We start from the raw sequence: 15,445 nt of genomic DNA on the forward strand, positions 1-15,445 counted from the left end.
TATTAAGTCTTAACCATTAAAAAGTGTTCTAAAAACAGTTAATGAAAAAAATGGTTTAAACCCCTTTAACTAAATCTGAAAGTCTAAACTTCAGTAACATCTTGATGGGCGGCCCCCTCTACCAGCTTATTTCCCAGTCCCAAAACCAGTCCCAAACAGGGTCATGAACCCTGCCTGAAACCTTGAGCAAAGCCTATTTTAATCCTAAAAACCTTTAAAAACTTACCTGAAACTGTTCCAAACAGTAAGATTTAATTTGCTTCAGCTGTTGGAATTACAAGTTCACAGTGCCGGAGCCCAGCGTGCTACAACAGGCTGCCTCACACCAAAGACAACCCTGACACGGGCTGCACAGCTTACATACTGTGACAGTAACTGTGACTGTGGGCAGTCCTCCCCGGTTCAGTCCTTCCTTCTGACCTCGCCTTGTGTCTGCTTCTCCTGGAATCAGAAAGACAGACACAACACACACCCTGCATAGCCTTGATTATCTAATATTATCCATTATTCTTCTGCTGATTCTAAGGCCCAGTTCAGGGCCTCGTTTGGACTTCCTGACCCAGAGACTATTCTAACCAGTATCATGTGTATGTAAGCATGCTGCAAAAACCCTCCTTCACTCTATGTCTTCCTGCAATATTTCAAATCCAGACAATAGCGCTGAATGAAGCTCTCAAGCCTCAAAACACAGAGCGCCGACCTGTTTATGAGCACATTCGCATTATGTATACATTAAAATAAAACAACAATTCTATAAACCACAATTTTTCTACTCTAACCATGCAAGCATACGAACCCCTGCCCAGAGTAGAACTGAGTCCAACCTGTCTGCAGGACACGGGTTCCAAATATGACAAAGCCATGTAGCTCACATGTTAAGCAGCAGTACTGACACTTTTGTCTTTCAGGTGTTGCAAAAGTCAATGTGACTCAACTGAAGTTGATCAACTCTGATCACAATAAAATTTACATAGTCAAAGATTTTGACAGTCTCCAGGACATTGTCGTCGAACTCATTATCAACGTCTTTAAAAGTGTTAAAAGTCTAGGTAAGTAAAAAAACATTCCTCCATTACAACGGTGCATGTTCGAATGATACTGATGTTAGCATTAGTCTAAACAGGGCGAGGCAATGGGACAAGTATGTGGATCCATGCATTTGAAGGCAACATTGGCATCAGTGTGATCCAGCCAAAAAGCTCTAGGCTGAGTTTCCAGTAGCTATTTTTTTCTGTTACTAGTCATGGGCAGGTGTGACTGACTGCTAACTAACTCACAGCAGAACCAGGAACAGGAAACCATCAGCTTCTTTAAATTTGAGAAAAGAAGGAAATGTGCATAAGGTAACCGCCTGACTTTAAGGGTGTACAGCCTCCTTTTTTTCACAGTGAAGCTGCACCATGGGGTCCTTTTGCATGTTCCCAAGACTGTGCTACAAAAGAAACATTTACTTTGTTTCAGTGTTTTATTGGACCGCTGTTTGATTTCTCTGATCTCTGCAGACTCTGTCAGGCTGCTGAATGGTTCCAGTCTGTGTTCAGGCGGACTGCAGGTGAAGTCTAACCAGAGATGGTCCTCAGTGTGTGAAGATGACTTTGACCTGCAGGATGCAGAGGTGGTCTGCAGGGAGCTTGGCTGTGGGCCTCCTTCGCTCCTCCAGGGGGCGCTCTATGGAGAAGTGGAGGCTCCAGTGTGGAGCAGAGAGTTCCAGTGTGGAGGCCATGAGTCTGCTCTCCTGGACTGTAGAAGCTCAGGCTCAGCTAGAAGCAGCTGCTCACCTGGCAAAGCTGCTGGACTCACCTGCTCAGGTAGAAGAGGAGCTGCAGCTTTGGTTCAAACTCACTTTGTTCTTTCACTGATGACTCTCCGCTTTCTGTCAGAGCCTGTCAGGTTGGTGGGAGGAGCCAGTCGCTGTGCAGGTACACTGGAGGTGAGACGAGGAGAGTGGAGACCAGTGGCGATGGATATCTGGAACCTGAAGGATGCAGCTGCTGTCTGTGGACAGATGAACTGTGGTTCTGCTGTTTCTGTAGGAAATACTCAGAGTTCTTCACAGAGATCGGTGTGGTGGATGGAGTCACACTGTGTTCAGGCTGGATACGCTCTGAAAGAGTGCGCATCAGCAGATCGCTCTTCCTCCACCCTGGATATCACCTGTTCAGGTAAGTCTGTCAGAGACATCATCTAGGACGGTGAAGTTTCTCGTTACCCGTCTCCTCTGTGACAGTGACCGTGGTAGAAGTTCACTGGACGTGTTCATGGTCTCCTCGTTTGGTAGAGACACTGTAATCTGACGGTCCTGAGTCCAGCATTGTTGAGCTGATTGTGTTTAGAAGGCCTTTTTGGTTTGTGTGTAAAGTATAATTCAATTGCAGTTGAAGCTGTATAATGAAACATGAAAGTTTTGAGTGTTTTTCATGGTTTCATTGCTTATTTAAGTTAATTCTTTAAATGCTGATGCTGTGGAAACAATTTTAAAACTCATAAAATGAAATAAAACTCACTGAACAAATTATTCATCTAAACAACATAAAATGTTTCCAGTTTAGCAGTTCAGTGTGAACGCCAATCACGACCTTCGGCATTCAGTGTGTTTCTGATGCTTTTACTTAGAATCAGAATCTTTATTGTCATCGTCACAGGTGCAACGAAATTAAAAATGGTCCCCGATCACTGCATCATCCCTAACGATATCAAAATATAATTAAAATATAAATAAAACAATAAAACTCAATAAATAAAATAAATAGAATACTTAAAGTGCTAATAAGAGACATCAACAAACATTCACATACATGCTTCGGTCAGCGCATAGATTAATACAAGAGTGGCATGATTGGCATTTTTTTTGTAGCAGCATTCAGACGTGTTACTGCAGTTGGATAAAAGCTGTTTGAGTCTATTAGTCCTTACACTGATTGCTCTGTACCGTCTGCCTGAGGGCAACAGTTTAAACAGGGAGTGCCCAGGATGTGAGGAATCTTCTATGATGTTTTGGGCATTTTTAAGACAGCGGCTGTTGTGTAGAACTTCCAGTGTGGGGAGGGGGCAGCCAGTGATCTTTTGGGCGGTGTTAATGACCCCCTGGAGTGCTTTCCTCTGAACCCCTATGCAGCTAGTGTACCAGATGCATATGCAATAGGTTAGTACACTCTCAATGGTGGCTCTGTAGAAGAATGCGTCCTTCATTCCCCCGAATTTGAAGGATGGGTCAGGTGTGTCCTTCATGGCCCACCATATCCCAGAATTCATAGCGCGGCCCAGCCAATTTCAGTTTCCAACAATGGCGGCCGCTACTAAGTTTTAAAATTACTCTTATTACTCTGTCTGGGTCACAAAGTAAACTTTTAACATATTTTCAGGTGAGAAAGTAGTTGTGTAAACTTCAAATATCTGCTCGGTTTATCAAGACGTCGCATATTTGCAAAAGTGCACCAACTGTTTCGGAGACGCCTGTTACCCACCAGCTCGACAGCTGACCGGGGGGTTCAATGGTCACTCGAGCCGGCGAGAGCAGCGGACTCCCAGCTTCATCGTTTTCAGACCCCTGCTGTCTTTCACTACTCAGGTTAAACATGATATAAGTCACTCGAATAACTTAAAAATGTAATTGTTTGGCTTTTTTCTGTGTTTTATTTGTTCCTGAGTAAATCGGTTTGGCTGAGATCAAAGTTATTAGATTAAATAAAACCTTATTAATCCCTCGGGTGGGTTCCTCCGGGATTTTCACACAGCTGAATAAACGTCAAAGTGTGAGACGGTCGAGAATTCACGCCCGTGTCCTGTTATATTTTAGACAGCAAGGAGCAGACGGCGAGTTTATTAAACTCCACCGACACAGCGGTGACACAAATCTCAAGGCTAGACCGTCCCATTTCACAGCCTCGCACTTCCGGCCTTCTCAGTCTTCGAAGGACCCGGCCCACGTCGACCGCGAAGGCCGGGTCCTCCGAAGGATGCAGCCTACGTTTTGGGACACAGCTCCAGAGTGATGTTATCCCTCCTGAGAATTCTCAGGAAGTACAGTCTCTGTTGGGTCCATTTCAGCAGCTCGGAGGTGTTCGCACTCCAGGAAAGGTTCTCCTCTATGTTGACTCCCAGGAAGCGGAAGCTTGGCACCCTTCCTACACAGTCCCCGTTAATGAATAGTGGTGAGATCTCTGCCTTTTTCCTTCTGAAGTCTATTATGAGTTCTTTGGTTTTTGAAGTGTTGAGGAGGTTATTGGCCTTACACCATAACGACAGCTGCTCCACCTCGTCTCTGTAAGATTCGTCACCCCTGGAAATGAGCCCCACCACGGTGGTGTCGTCTGCAAATTTCACAAAGATGTTGCTGTGGTGGACATGAGTGCAGTCATGTGTAGAGCAGTGGACTGAGCACACAGCCCTGGGGTGAGCCAGTGCTGAGGCTCAGGGCTGAGGATGTGTGATGGCCAACTCTGACTCTCTGTCTATGGCCTGAGAGGAAGCTGTTGATCCACATGCAGGTGCTGTATGGAAGCCCCAGGTCTTGTTTACAACAAGAGTTTAGTTTCAGCTCTGTCGTTTCAGTCCACGACCAGACAGATTTCCAGCTGTCTCCACTCTGCTTGGAGCATGATTACTGGATGGGTTTCAGGTGTCCTGCCAGCCTCTGTGGCACTACCCCTCAAGCATGGTGCACCATCCTTCCCTGCAACGGACCCGTAGACCAAACCTCCGCCACACACCCCCGCCGTCCAACTGAGGCCAGGGAGCACCCCGGCGAGTGGGAGAGAAAATCCGCTACTACCAGCTTGGCCTATGGACCACCTTGAATTTAAAGGGGTGCAAAGAGCTCAGTGAAGCGCTGGAAAGTTGTTGTGGTTCCGAACAAGCCAAATGGAAAGATGACACACCTGCAAACCGCTGCTGCTGTACAGCAACATCTGCTCCCTTGGGCTGTGTGAGATGGTAATAACAATCACCCACATAGTCAACATCACCGACTCGCTGTGTAACCACAGAGGCTCCTTAACACTTGGCGAGTAACCTTGAGCTAGAAGAAGGGAGTAATACAAGCACTTTATCTCTGGGTGAAAATTGCTTGAGTCTGGCCACTCTGTTCTACAGGCACTGCTGGCATTCCTGGACCGGGAGCAAATTTTTTTGTGATAACCTTCCCAGTTTTCTTCAGTCAGGTCCAATAAGCCCCGTGGCTTCCGGCCATTTCAAATTAGAGAAAACCCAGTGGAGGTCTGGGGCACCTCCCATGCTGCAAACAATAGAGGGTCTAACCAGAGATCCTGATTGTGTTCATCCTTGTGAATGGACTTACGAATCATGGATTTTAAAGACTTATTCAGCCGCTCCACCTGTCACTCCATCAGTCTGAGGGTGGTAGACACTGGTCTGAACAGATGAAATGCCCAGTAATTCGTACAATTCTTTAAGTGCATGAGACGATGTACCCTGGTCAGTCAGTATCTCTTTCACAATGCCGACTCAGGAGATCACCTGAAACAGTGCCTGTGCTACACGCTTTGCAGAAATGGTGTACAGCAGCACTGCTTCAGATATAGAGTTGCATAATTGACCAGAACTAATACAAAGTGATATCCGCATGCACCATCGAAATTGCCCAATAAGGTCCATCCCAATGCACTCAAATGGGACCCCCATTAATGGTAGTGACAATTAATGGGAGCCGGTGGGGCCTCACGAGAAGCCCCTGCCATCTCCTCCAACCCAGAGTCACCACTGAGTCCAGCACAGACACTACACACTGCACAAGGTGAGTGCTTCCCCCACACACTGTCCCAAAATGTTATTAAACCCCAGCCAATCTGTCCCCAGAATTAAGAGATACGACAGGCGTGAGCTAACTGCAGCCTTTACATGTGTTTTGCCCTTAAACTTTATCTGCAGCAGCACTATGACATATTTCTGAACATCCCCATGCACATATCTGACCTCCACCCATTCTACCTCCAGCAAGGTTCCTGGTTAACCCAGGGTTTGGTGGACCATGGTCTTCATGCAGCCCATGTCTGGAACATTGTTCCTCCTGGACCTGGGAGAGAGTGTTGGAGCCTCAGTGATACAGGAAGCCTAGCCCACCTCCATCAATGGACACTCCCGTCACAGGTGTCCCAGCCGCCCACATCTCCAACACTTCTGTCTCTGTGTCTGTGTGGCCCTACGTGGGTCGCATGCAGTGCCTACCGCCACCAGAACCTGGGGAGGCAGATCGGGGAGAAAGGGGCTAGTGGGCCTTAGCTGCAGCAGCTGTTCTGTCACTGAAAGATTTAGAGCATGATTACTGGATGGGTTTCAGCTGCCCTTCCAGCCTCCCTGGCACTGCTCCTCAAGCCTGCAGCACGTTTAAAGTAAAAACCTTACATTTTGTAAAATGGATCGAATTTAAAAGAAAGAAAACAGTTTGCTGTTCAGATTTTTCAGTTGTAAGTTATCAAGCTCTCAAAAATAAAACTGCATTAGGATAACATTTTTGATATTTAGACAGAACTCATTTCTACCAAATCCAGCCTTAAGGTATTTTTAATAATGATTCCTAGAAAAATGCATACACTATTGGGCTTAGAGCCACAAATCGACCACGCCCAAAAAAGTGCTATAAAAATTTATATATTAATATTTTATTCCACTTTAAATTAGCCAATCTTTTAGACCTACTTCTCCTTGAAATATTCATGTCAAGTTTTAATTACATTTCGCGGATTTTAACCCTTTATATCCTGGTTTCGTCACATGAGCGCACTGCTTTTTTTGCCCCAAAAAATATAAAACTTGAATATTTTCCAAAAAAAACATTTGAGGTAATATTCAATTGTTATTATAATTAGGCCTTTAGATGGACTAAAGATTGGCACCAACATTCATTTCGATCGCCTTTTAGGTTTTTTTTTCAGGACCAGAAAATGGTCTCCAGGCGGCAAATGCTCCTCCTCTAGGCCGAAATAAGTGCATGTTGCCGGGGTAAGTCGCGACGATTACCGGGGCACGATCACCGGGGACCCGTTTTTCCAGCACACACGCCCGATACCACGTGACAACAAATACGTCATTTCCTGTTGACTAAAAAAAAAAAAAAGCACCCTCTAACGGTCCTAGGGACCAAAAAATGGTCCCGCCCGATCAGCGGGCGAAGCCGCTGCTGCACGCCCGAAATGAGGCTTCATTTCCCGCAGGTCTGTTTAAGCAGCCCGCTGTTTTCCAGCCCGGGGTCAAATGTGGAGCAAGACAACCCACACATGCAGGGCCTTGGAGTGGGGGTATGTCACCAGGGTGCAGAGGAGGCTACCCCCCCCCCCCCCCCCCGTCCCCTTCTGGCTGCCTCTGCCTCAATTTTATCCCACAACTTAGACATTCACATTATTCACACTCTCATTACACATACATATAGGATCTTGGGGGTGGGCACAATCACGGAGTCCAATTTACCATCAGGGTGTACACCTCACCCCTGACGTCGTTGCCCACCTCTCAATTTTAAATACACTTAGTCATTGAGGGCTAGCAGGAGGGACCATGCGCTTACCTGCTGCTCCATGGCAGGTAGCTCCAAGCCCTCCTGGGTTTTAATTGCACCTTAGAACACACATGCATCAACACTACAATGAGCGGGTGGAGGGAGGTTTGGAGTCTTCTCCCACCCCCGTTCTCTGCGGCCTGCTGGAGCGGGAGGGCTAGTAGGAGGAGTTGGCCGTCCGACTGCGGTCTGGGGTGTGGGGCCTCCCTGCTGCTGCGGAGTCGGGGTGGTCTGCCTCTCCCCACCGCAGGGAAAAGGGTAACACCACCTGGGTCTGGGTGCAATTCCCCCCTCCAGGGGCAAGGGTACCTAGACCCGGTTTGTAGAGTACGCTTGGGGAGTGTGATCGTGTGTACAGCGTCTCTTTATGTCTGTCTCCACGTTGGTTGAGTGTGGAGTGAGTGCATATGAGAGCATGAGGGTGGGAATGGATGTTTGTATCTGTGTGTGCCTGTATGTCTGTGTCTATATGTCAGGTTGGGTATCAGACGCCACCTCTCTGGGGACGCCTCAGGCCCTCCAAGGTTTGGAGGCCTATCTCCACCCACCACCACTTCCCCTGCCGGTGGCGGACTCCCTCAGGTGTCGGTGTGTTGGTGGTTCTTTGTGTCTGGGGGTGGGCGTCCGGGTACACACCGGCTCACTCCTTGGCGGCCGCTTGTCGGGGCCTGGGGCCTGGGGCTCGCTCGGGCCCCTTTGGAGGTGGGGTGCCCCCGGCCTCTCGGCCTGGGGCTCGGTCACTCAGGCACAGCTGGGGGCCGGCGGAGCTCACGGGCGCGTCACTGCAACTCCCCCTGACTTCTGCTCCGCGGCTGCTGGGCGAGCCCTCATCTGGGACTCTCCTCAGCTCTTTCCGGGACAGTGGCGCAGCTGCCCCTCTGTTGGTCTTCCATGGTCTCTTGTGTTCTGGGGGCCTCTGGATGTCTGGAGTTTTGATCTCCTCCATACCCGCTTCACACCCTGGAGGACGGGGCTGTGGCCCCCCCACACTCCCTAGCAGATCATTACATGGAGAAACCTTTGGAATGCAAGCATGCTGATCCACACAGGTATGCACACATGGGTATTCACAGACGCGGACTAAAGCTTTCTTGGCTGCTACCTCAAAGCACACTGTGCGCTGTCTATCTTGCGTGCACAATATCGTTTATTATTTAGTAAATATTGATATCTATGGCTAGCTAGTTTATTGTGATGGTGCTTTGTTTTCTCTATTATTATGTTGCTCTTTGTTGTTTGCTGTCTCCTCTGTTTGTTTTTTTTGTTTGTTTGTTTTTTTCTCCATACAGGTGACCCAGGAGTTTTTTTTTTCTCTCTCTTCCCCCCCCTTCTCACCGTCTCTTCTCCCCTTTGGTTTTCTTTCTTTCTCTCCCCCTCTTTCTCTCATTCATTCCCCCTGTCCTATTTATTAAAAAAAAAAAAAAAAATGACAAAGGATGAACTGAAGCTCTGCCATCACGTAATGTCGCATACTGCTGTTTCTGATGTCATTTAAAAAAAAAAAAAAAAAAAAAAAAATGTGGAACAAGGGCGCCACCCGGTGGTCAAATAAAAAAATTACAACTCTAAGGCCCGTCCTGCAAAATGAAAATGAAAGTTAAACATCTACGATCCCTTTGACCGTAATTAATTTGCAGTGAAAAATAGCGTTTATAATGGGTTTCAATGGGGCACAAATCGACCACTAAGCACAATAGTGTAAGTTTGTCTGTAGCTTAGCCACTGAAGCTAATTGAAGGAAGTCAGACTTGAATTTTGAAATAAAATCATATCAAACTTTTTTTTGGAGAATTTGGCTATAGTCCATTCAACACTGTGCAAATGGCATGTAATCAAAATTTGAAAATAGCCACAAATCGACCCAAGACCCTCCATTAATGGCCTAAAATTTTTGCATATATAAAGCACGAAATATGATGTTAATCAATGACATGATATGTCATTGAGGCATGAGGGCATCTCTTGACTTAATTGTGAAATAGTTTTGAACCAATAGCACGTACAAACTCCAAAACACAACGGAAATGCTCCAGGATCCTATTGGCTACACAAGCCAGGAAGTACCAACGACCGATTTGGTGTGTGGTAGTAACAGGTAAATGAACTTTTTTTTAAAATTATTTGAATATATATATATGAGTGCTTGTGTATAAATACACAAATAATACACACATGCTTTCAATTGTGTAATTTAAGTGATCTAGGTAGCTCTGTGTGGAAGTTCAGTTAATGCTGGAAATGTGTTTTGGAGTTTGTACGTGTTTTGTCTCTAGGGGCCACCGTACTTTTATTTATTCACTCTACATAAAATGTAATAAATAAATTATGAAATATAAAAACCAACTATTTACATTTCAACTTTTAACTAGAGATGGCACGATACCACTTTTTTATGTCCGATACCGATATGAATCCGATATAGTGTTTTTTAATCAATAAAACAGTTTTTTTAATATCTTGCTGCATTTTGTATAAGTTCATACTCAAGTTTAAATAAACAACAACACTAAAGCTATCCTGTTATACCTGTGTGTGAAAAACACACTGCACTCAAAATATTTCATAGTTCAGCAAAACTGATCAATCTAACAAACTTAAACCTGCTCCAGCCTCCCTACTCTGGTATTTTAAAGAGTACTTAGCAGAAATATTAAGCAACCTAGCTAACAGGGCTGCAAACTCCCAGCAAAAAAATAAAATAAAAAACATAGTGAACCCCCCCACCGTCCACCTCATGGTGCTTAATCGACGTAATCAACTTGATGCAGCGTGAAAAAAATGCACAGAAATAAATTATTTTTCAAGAATAATTAAATAGATTCAACATCTTTCTTCTACAGAACTGCAGACTGCACAGATGGTTCCCAAAGGAAAAAGTACTACAGCTTACTAGGGTATATCAGACTTAACAGTTACTATATACAGTGATGGACTTCTATACATTTTACACAAGATTAAAACTTTGTGTGTCAGATAATTATTTATTAAAAGCTCGACATTTTAAATGAGAATAAGAAAGAAGAGTATGTCTTTGTGCCCCCTTTTCCCTGTTCATGCCCTATCGGCCCCCCTGGCTAAACTTTGCTAGATCCGCCCCTGCACAGTTACCAGCGTCAGCTGTAGAAAAAGATCCTCGAGTAGAAAGTAATATTAAATACATTCTAACAACAGCTGATCAAGCTTAAACTTGCTGCTGTTGTTTATCCGCTGGTTTCCTCTTTCTGGTGCAAAGTGAGACAAAAACAAACAAGAGAGACGATCAGCTGATCATTGATCAGTTTAATGATTGAAGCAGCAGCAGGAGAGAGAGAGAGCGAGAGAGAGAGAGAGAGAGAGAGAGAGAGAGAGAGGCAGTCGCTCCATATATCGGTGTTTAAGCTTAACGCAGGAATGCTTTACAAACACTCAGAGATGGACTTGCACACTTGCTTTACTTCTCTCTGGGATCACTTCCTCGGAGATGAAATGCTGGTTTGAGGCTACAAACACACACAGCTGCTCTATCACGTGACCACACTGCTGCGACGAGCTACGGTTATGGGCAGAGTTACCCGTGTGGGACGTTTTGATATTTAATGGATCGATTACATTTTTTATTTCGCTCCGATATCCGATCCAGTGATTTAGGTCAGTATCAGACCGACACCGATACGTAATATCGGCTCGGTCCATCTCTACTTTTAACTATTTCAATTTTCAGCTTTTTCATTTGAAACGAATTTAAAGTGAAACAACACAACACACTGCAAACAACAACACAACTAAATATAAATTAAAACTGTGGGGAAATGGCAGATCACAGACACATATTCTGGTCCTGCCCATCCATACGACCCTTTTGGTTGGAAGTTTCAAAAATAATACCAAAAGCACTGGGCTTTAATGTGAGCTGTACATTTGTATCATTGTATCTGAGATGTTTTGCAGACGATTTAGTTACAGATGATGTCTATCTCCTGAGAATTCTTTTGGCATCTGCGAGAAAGGCTATAACAACGCGCTGGCTTTGTAAAGATCCTCCCACTATAAGTCTTTTTATTTCTATAGTGGAAAACATCAGATTGATGGAATGTATGACTTTTACCCTGCGAATTCAGGGGGGCTTGGGAAGGAGACGGAGAAAATGGCTGGGCTCTACAAACTGTGGCAGCATTCTTTAATGCATAGAACTTACAATACTATAGTATTTATGTATGTATGTGCATGTATTTGTCTTCCAATGACCTCATAATATTTTGTTTGTCTGGGTTTTTTCTTTCCTTTTGTTGTATAAAAATGTTTCTAAATAAAAAGTAATCATGTTGCATTTTTCCAGAATTTCTGAGCGTAGCAAAAAGTCCATCTCATGGCCTCTCCAATGTCCATCAAGTCCCCAAGTTTTGTTTCACCAACCACTGAAGTTACCCACCTCCTAACCCCCCTAGTAACAGTCTATCTACCAGACCACATCACTTCATACCTTTACAGTCGGTGTCAGCAGTAAGAGAGAAGGGATGATGATACTGGAACACGTCCATCCCCAAGTTTCTAACATGGTTGCTTTGGGTTGTTTTTGGCCCTGTTCTTCTCCATGTTGCAGCTGAAATACGATTCAAAGATAGGATTTGAAGACAGAGGCCTCAACCAATATGTTCTCCCTACAATCGCATAAAGTTGGTGTTGTGTGTCAGTGTGTGGCTGGCAGTGTGGACCTAAACATGAAGATTGACTTTTCCACAGGGGCAAGATTAGGACAGAAGACACAGGGACATGACTGGAGGGACAGGCAGGCATACAAAATAAACTTAGACCAGAACTAGACAAGAAACAACATTTTAAACTATGAGTAAATAAAGAAAAAAAGAAAAACATAGCAAGTAACCAAAACATCAAAGCACTAGGCCCAAAACAGAGAGATCCTAACAGCCGGGTTTACGAGGGATTTGTGAAACGTCTGATCCAGCTCAGCAAATATTCAAGATTCAAATATGTGTGTGGATAATCTGTCAAGATGGGTGGGCTGACAGAGGCCACAATGGGAAAACTGCTATGAGTTTAAATGTGGGGCCCATAGCAGTTTGGGCCTTTTTGGCCCCGGAGGGAAATTCTTTGGGCACCCTCAAAGGAGTTTGGCCCACTGTTGATGTAGTACTTGTACCTTTATAGTTTTATTACTTTTTAAGCTTTTTCTCTTGCCTTTCCTGTCTTTGTTCCTGCAGACTCTGTCAGGCTGCTGAACGGTTCCAGTCTGTGTTCAGGCGGACTGCAGGTGAAGTCTAACCAGAGATGGTCCTCAGTGTGTGAAGATGACTTTGACCTGCAGGATGCAGAGGTGGTCTGCAGGGAGCTTGGCTGTGGGCCTCCTTCGCTCCTCCAGGGGGCGCTCTATGGAGAAGTGGAGGCTCCAGTGTGGAGCAGAGAGTTCCAGTGTGGAGGCCATGAGTCTGCTCTCCTGGACTGTAGAAGCTCAGGCTCAGCTAGAAGCAACTGCTCACCTGGCAAAGCTGCTGGACTCACCTGCTCAGGTAGAAGAGGAGCTGCAGCTTTGGTTCAAACTCACTTTGTTCTTTCACTGATGACTCTCTGCTTTCTGTCAGAGCCTGTCAGGTTGGTGGGAGGAGCCAGTCGCTGTGCAGGTACACTGGAGGTGAAACAGAGACTGTGGAGATCTGTGGAGGCCTCAGGCTGGACCCTGACGGATGCAGCTGTAGCCTGCAGAGAGCTGGACTGTGGCTCTGCTGTTTTAACAGGAAGGAGAAATGCATCCTGGGATGGACCAACGTGGAAGATCAAACCTGACTGTGTTAAATCTGGATCTACACTGAGGGAGTGTGCCACATCATCCCAGTCATCCACCGTCCTGGAGCTCATCTGCTCAGGTAAGAGACTTGCTGTGAGCCAACGGAGTTTAACATTGAACGAGTCGAGTAAAGTTCAGCCAATCACCTCTCTGTTTACAGACCTGCTGGTTCAGCCAATCATCTCAGCGTCCTTCTCGTCCAATGACGGGCACTCCCAGGTCCAGCAGCAGGAGTCTTCTTGGGTGTTCAAAGGCTCCAGCTTCACCATCAGCTGCTCCATCCAACCTCAGTACCCAGGAGGCTCTTTCCAGCTCACCTTCACCTCCTCCAATACCACCAACAACTACACCCTGCCAGCTGTCAATCACTCTGCCCACTTCCTGTTCACTGCTGCAGAGCCCGCCCACCAAGGAACCTACAGCTGTGTTTATCACGTCTTTGTGTTTTCTCATAACTTCTCCTCCGAGAGCCGTCAGCTGTCTCTCACTGTCTCAGGTGAGCTGAAGCAGAGTGGAGCTCAGGTATGAAACAGCAGCAGGTCCCACCTGACGTAGGCTCAGATGGAGTCAGAGATGTAGGCGGGGCCTACCTGATGTTTGTGTTTGATGCCAGCTGTTGTTCTCCTAACATCTAATGTGACGGCTGAGTGTGTCTCTTCAGATCCAACAGTGTTTGTCATCAGACTGCTGCTCCTGCTGCTGCTCCTGCTGCTCTTCATCTCTGCCGTCTGTTTCAGCCATAAGGTACCGTGCACACGTCTGCTGATCAGAAGACGCTCTGGAACGAAGCTCTCGGCCCGTTTGAAGAGAGCGGCGACTCGCTGACTCACACCTGTGTGCTGCTGTGTCTCTGCAGGTCACCGGGAGGCAGGAGCCCCGCCCACAGGAGGACCCGGAGCTGGATGGTTAAAGCTGGCAGTGTCCAGAAAAGCAGGCAGCTCAGCAGCGCCTCCACATGGTGGAGGAAGTGTTTGCATCCTTCACCACCGTGTGAACATGAACTGCAACCACAGTATCACTTATACTTTTGCTTATGCTGTGTCATGATGGTTGTGATTATAAGTTTTGTATTCATATTATATTGTTAAGAACAAAAAGTTTAACGTTTGATGGTATCGGGCACGTGTGAGCTGGTGTTGGGGCTGGACAGGTGAACTAAACCTTTTAAGCTGGAGCTCACCACAGGACACTGTGCTCAATAAGTTCATTCTCAGCATGACAGCAAAGACGTTCCCCTGGAGCTGTCCGATCCATCCACCAAACATGGTCCCACTTTCTGCTCGCTACTTCAGCATGCATGTTTGATTACAGTGCTTTGTCTGTAGGTTACATATTAATGTCATTTTTACTTGTCCATACAAGAGCCAGGAGTCATAAAGATAGTGTCCTCCATCAGCATCTCACAGCACGTTGTGCAAAGCTTTTGCAGCATCAGCCTCAATAAAACATTTCCAGCTGGAAGGTTTCCTGAGAGATGCTCTGCAGTAACCATCTCCTCATGAGCTCGGTGTGAGGTGACCCTTCTCCAGGTACTCGCTGGTGTTCTGGTTAAGCTCATCAGCAAAAAGCTGAATAAAGCCATCTTTGCACACGGGCCTGGTCGTACAGTTGGAGCATACACAGTTTGCTCGGTGATCATTACTAGACAACTCCTCACAGTCAGATCCAAACAGTGTGGGATCAGCCCGCCAGAACAAAAGGCAGAAACAGCCAAAGGTTGGAGAAGTATCCAAGTATAATGTTAACTCTGCTTTAACCTTGCAAATATGCAAGTGAAACGTATGAGACAGTAAGTTGATGGATGTGGGCGTTACTCTGATCAGCTGTTTGGGCCGAGTTCCAACGTTTACTTCCTGCAGGTGTGCACAAGCTGCACCCGCTGTGCTTTAAACCTACTGAAGCAGAGTAAGGATAAACCAGCACAAACTGCTTGTGCGTCATCACCATCGTGTCTGTTAGCTAATCATCCACCTGCTGTAATCTGGTTTTTAGTTTGTTTTCTCCGTAGTTCAGTTTCAGTTGGTCTCCAGGTTAGCTTTACCGTTTATTTTAGTATTCCTCCATCTAAGATGTGGGTTTAGCTCGGACATGAAACCAATGCTTCACTGGGAGCTGCAGAGCTCAGAGAGGGAACTGCTGACGCAGCTGTGATGAGC

General features: G+C 45.9%; 1 protein-coding gene across 1 annotated transcript in view; it reads left to right on the forward strand.

The window, feature by feature from the left end:
- LOC146704093 (scavenger receptor cysteine-rich type 1 protein M130-like) overlaps window positions 1-14,833 on the forward strand; it is a 15,473-nt gene extending 640 nt beyond the window's left edge. Inside the window, exons 3-9 of the mRNA XM_085467154.1 lie at window positions 909-1,049; window positions 1,503-2,162; window positions 12,709-13,014; window positions 13,087-13,368; window positions 13,450-13,785; window positions 13,951-14,033; window positions 14,146-14,833. Of these exons, the coding sequence (XP_085323280.1) occupies window positions 909-1,049; window positions 1,503-2,162; window positions 12,709-13,014; window positions 13,087-13,368; window positions 13,450-13,785; window positions 13,951-14,033; window positions 14,146-14,199 (1,862 nt within the window). The 3' untranslated portion in view covers window positions 14,200-14,833. The remainder of the gene's footprint in view (window positions 1-908; window positions 1,050-1,502; window positions 2,163-12,708; window positions 13,015-13,086; window positions 13,369-13,449; window positions 13,786-13,950; window positions 14,034-14,145) is intronic.
- Window positions 14,834-15,445: the final 612 nt, after the last annotated feature.

Source organism: Copadichromis virginalis, linkage group LG8 (genome assembly GCF_057382275.1).
Source record: "Copadichromis virginalis isolate Kocher_CV1m ecotype Utaka linkage group LG8, C_Virginalis_male_GT1.1, whole genome shotgun sequence".
In the NCBI taxonomy this organism is placed as follows: domain Eukaryota; kingdom Metazoa; phylum Chordata; class Actinopteri; order Cichliformes; family Cichlidae; genus Copadichromis; species Copadichromis virginalis.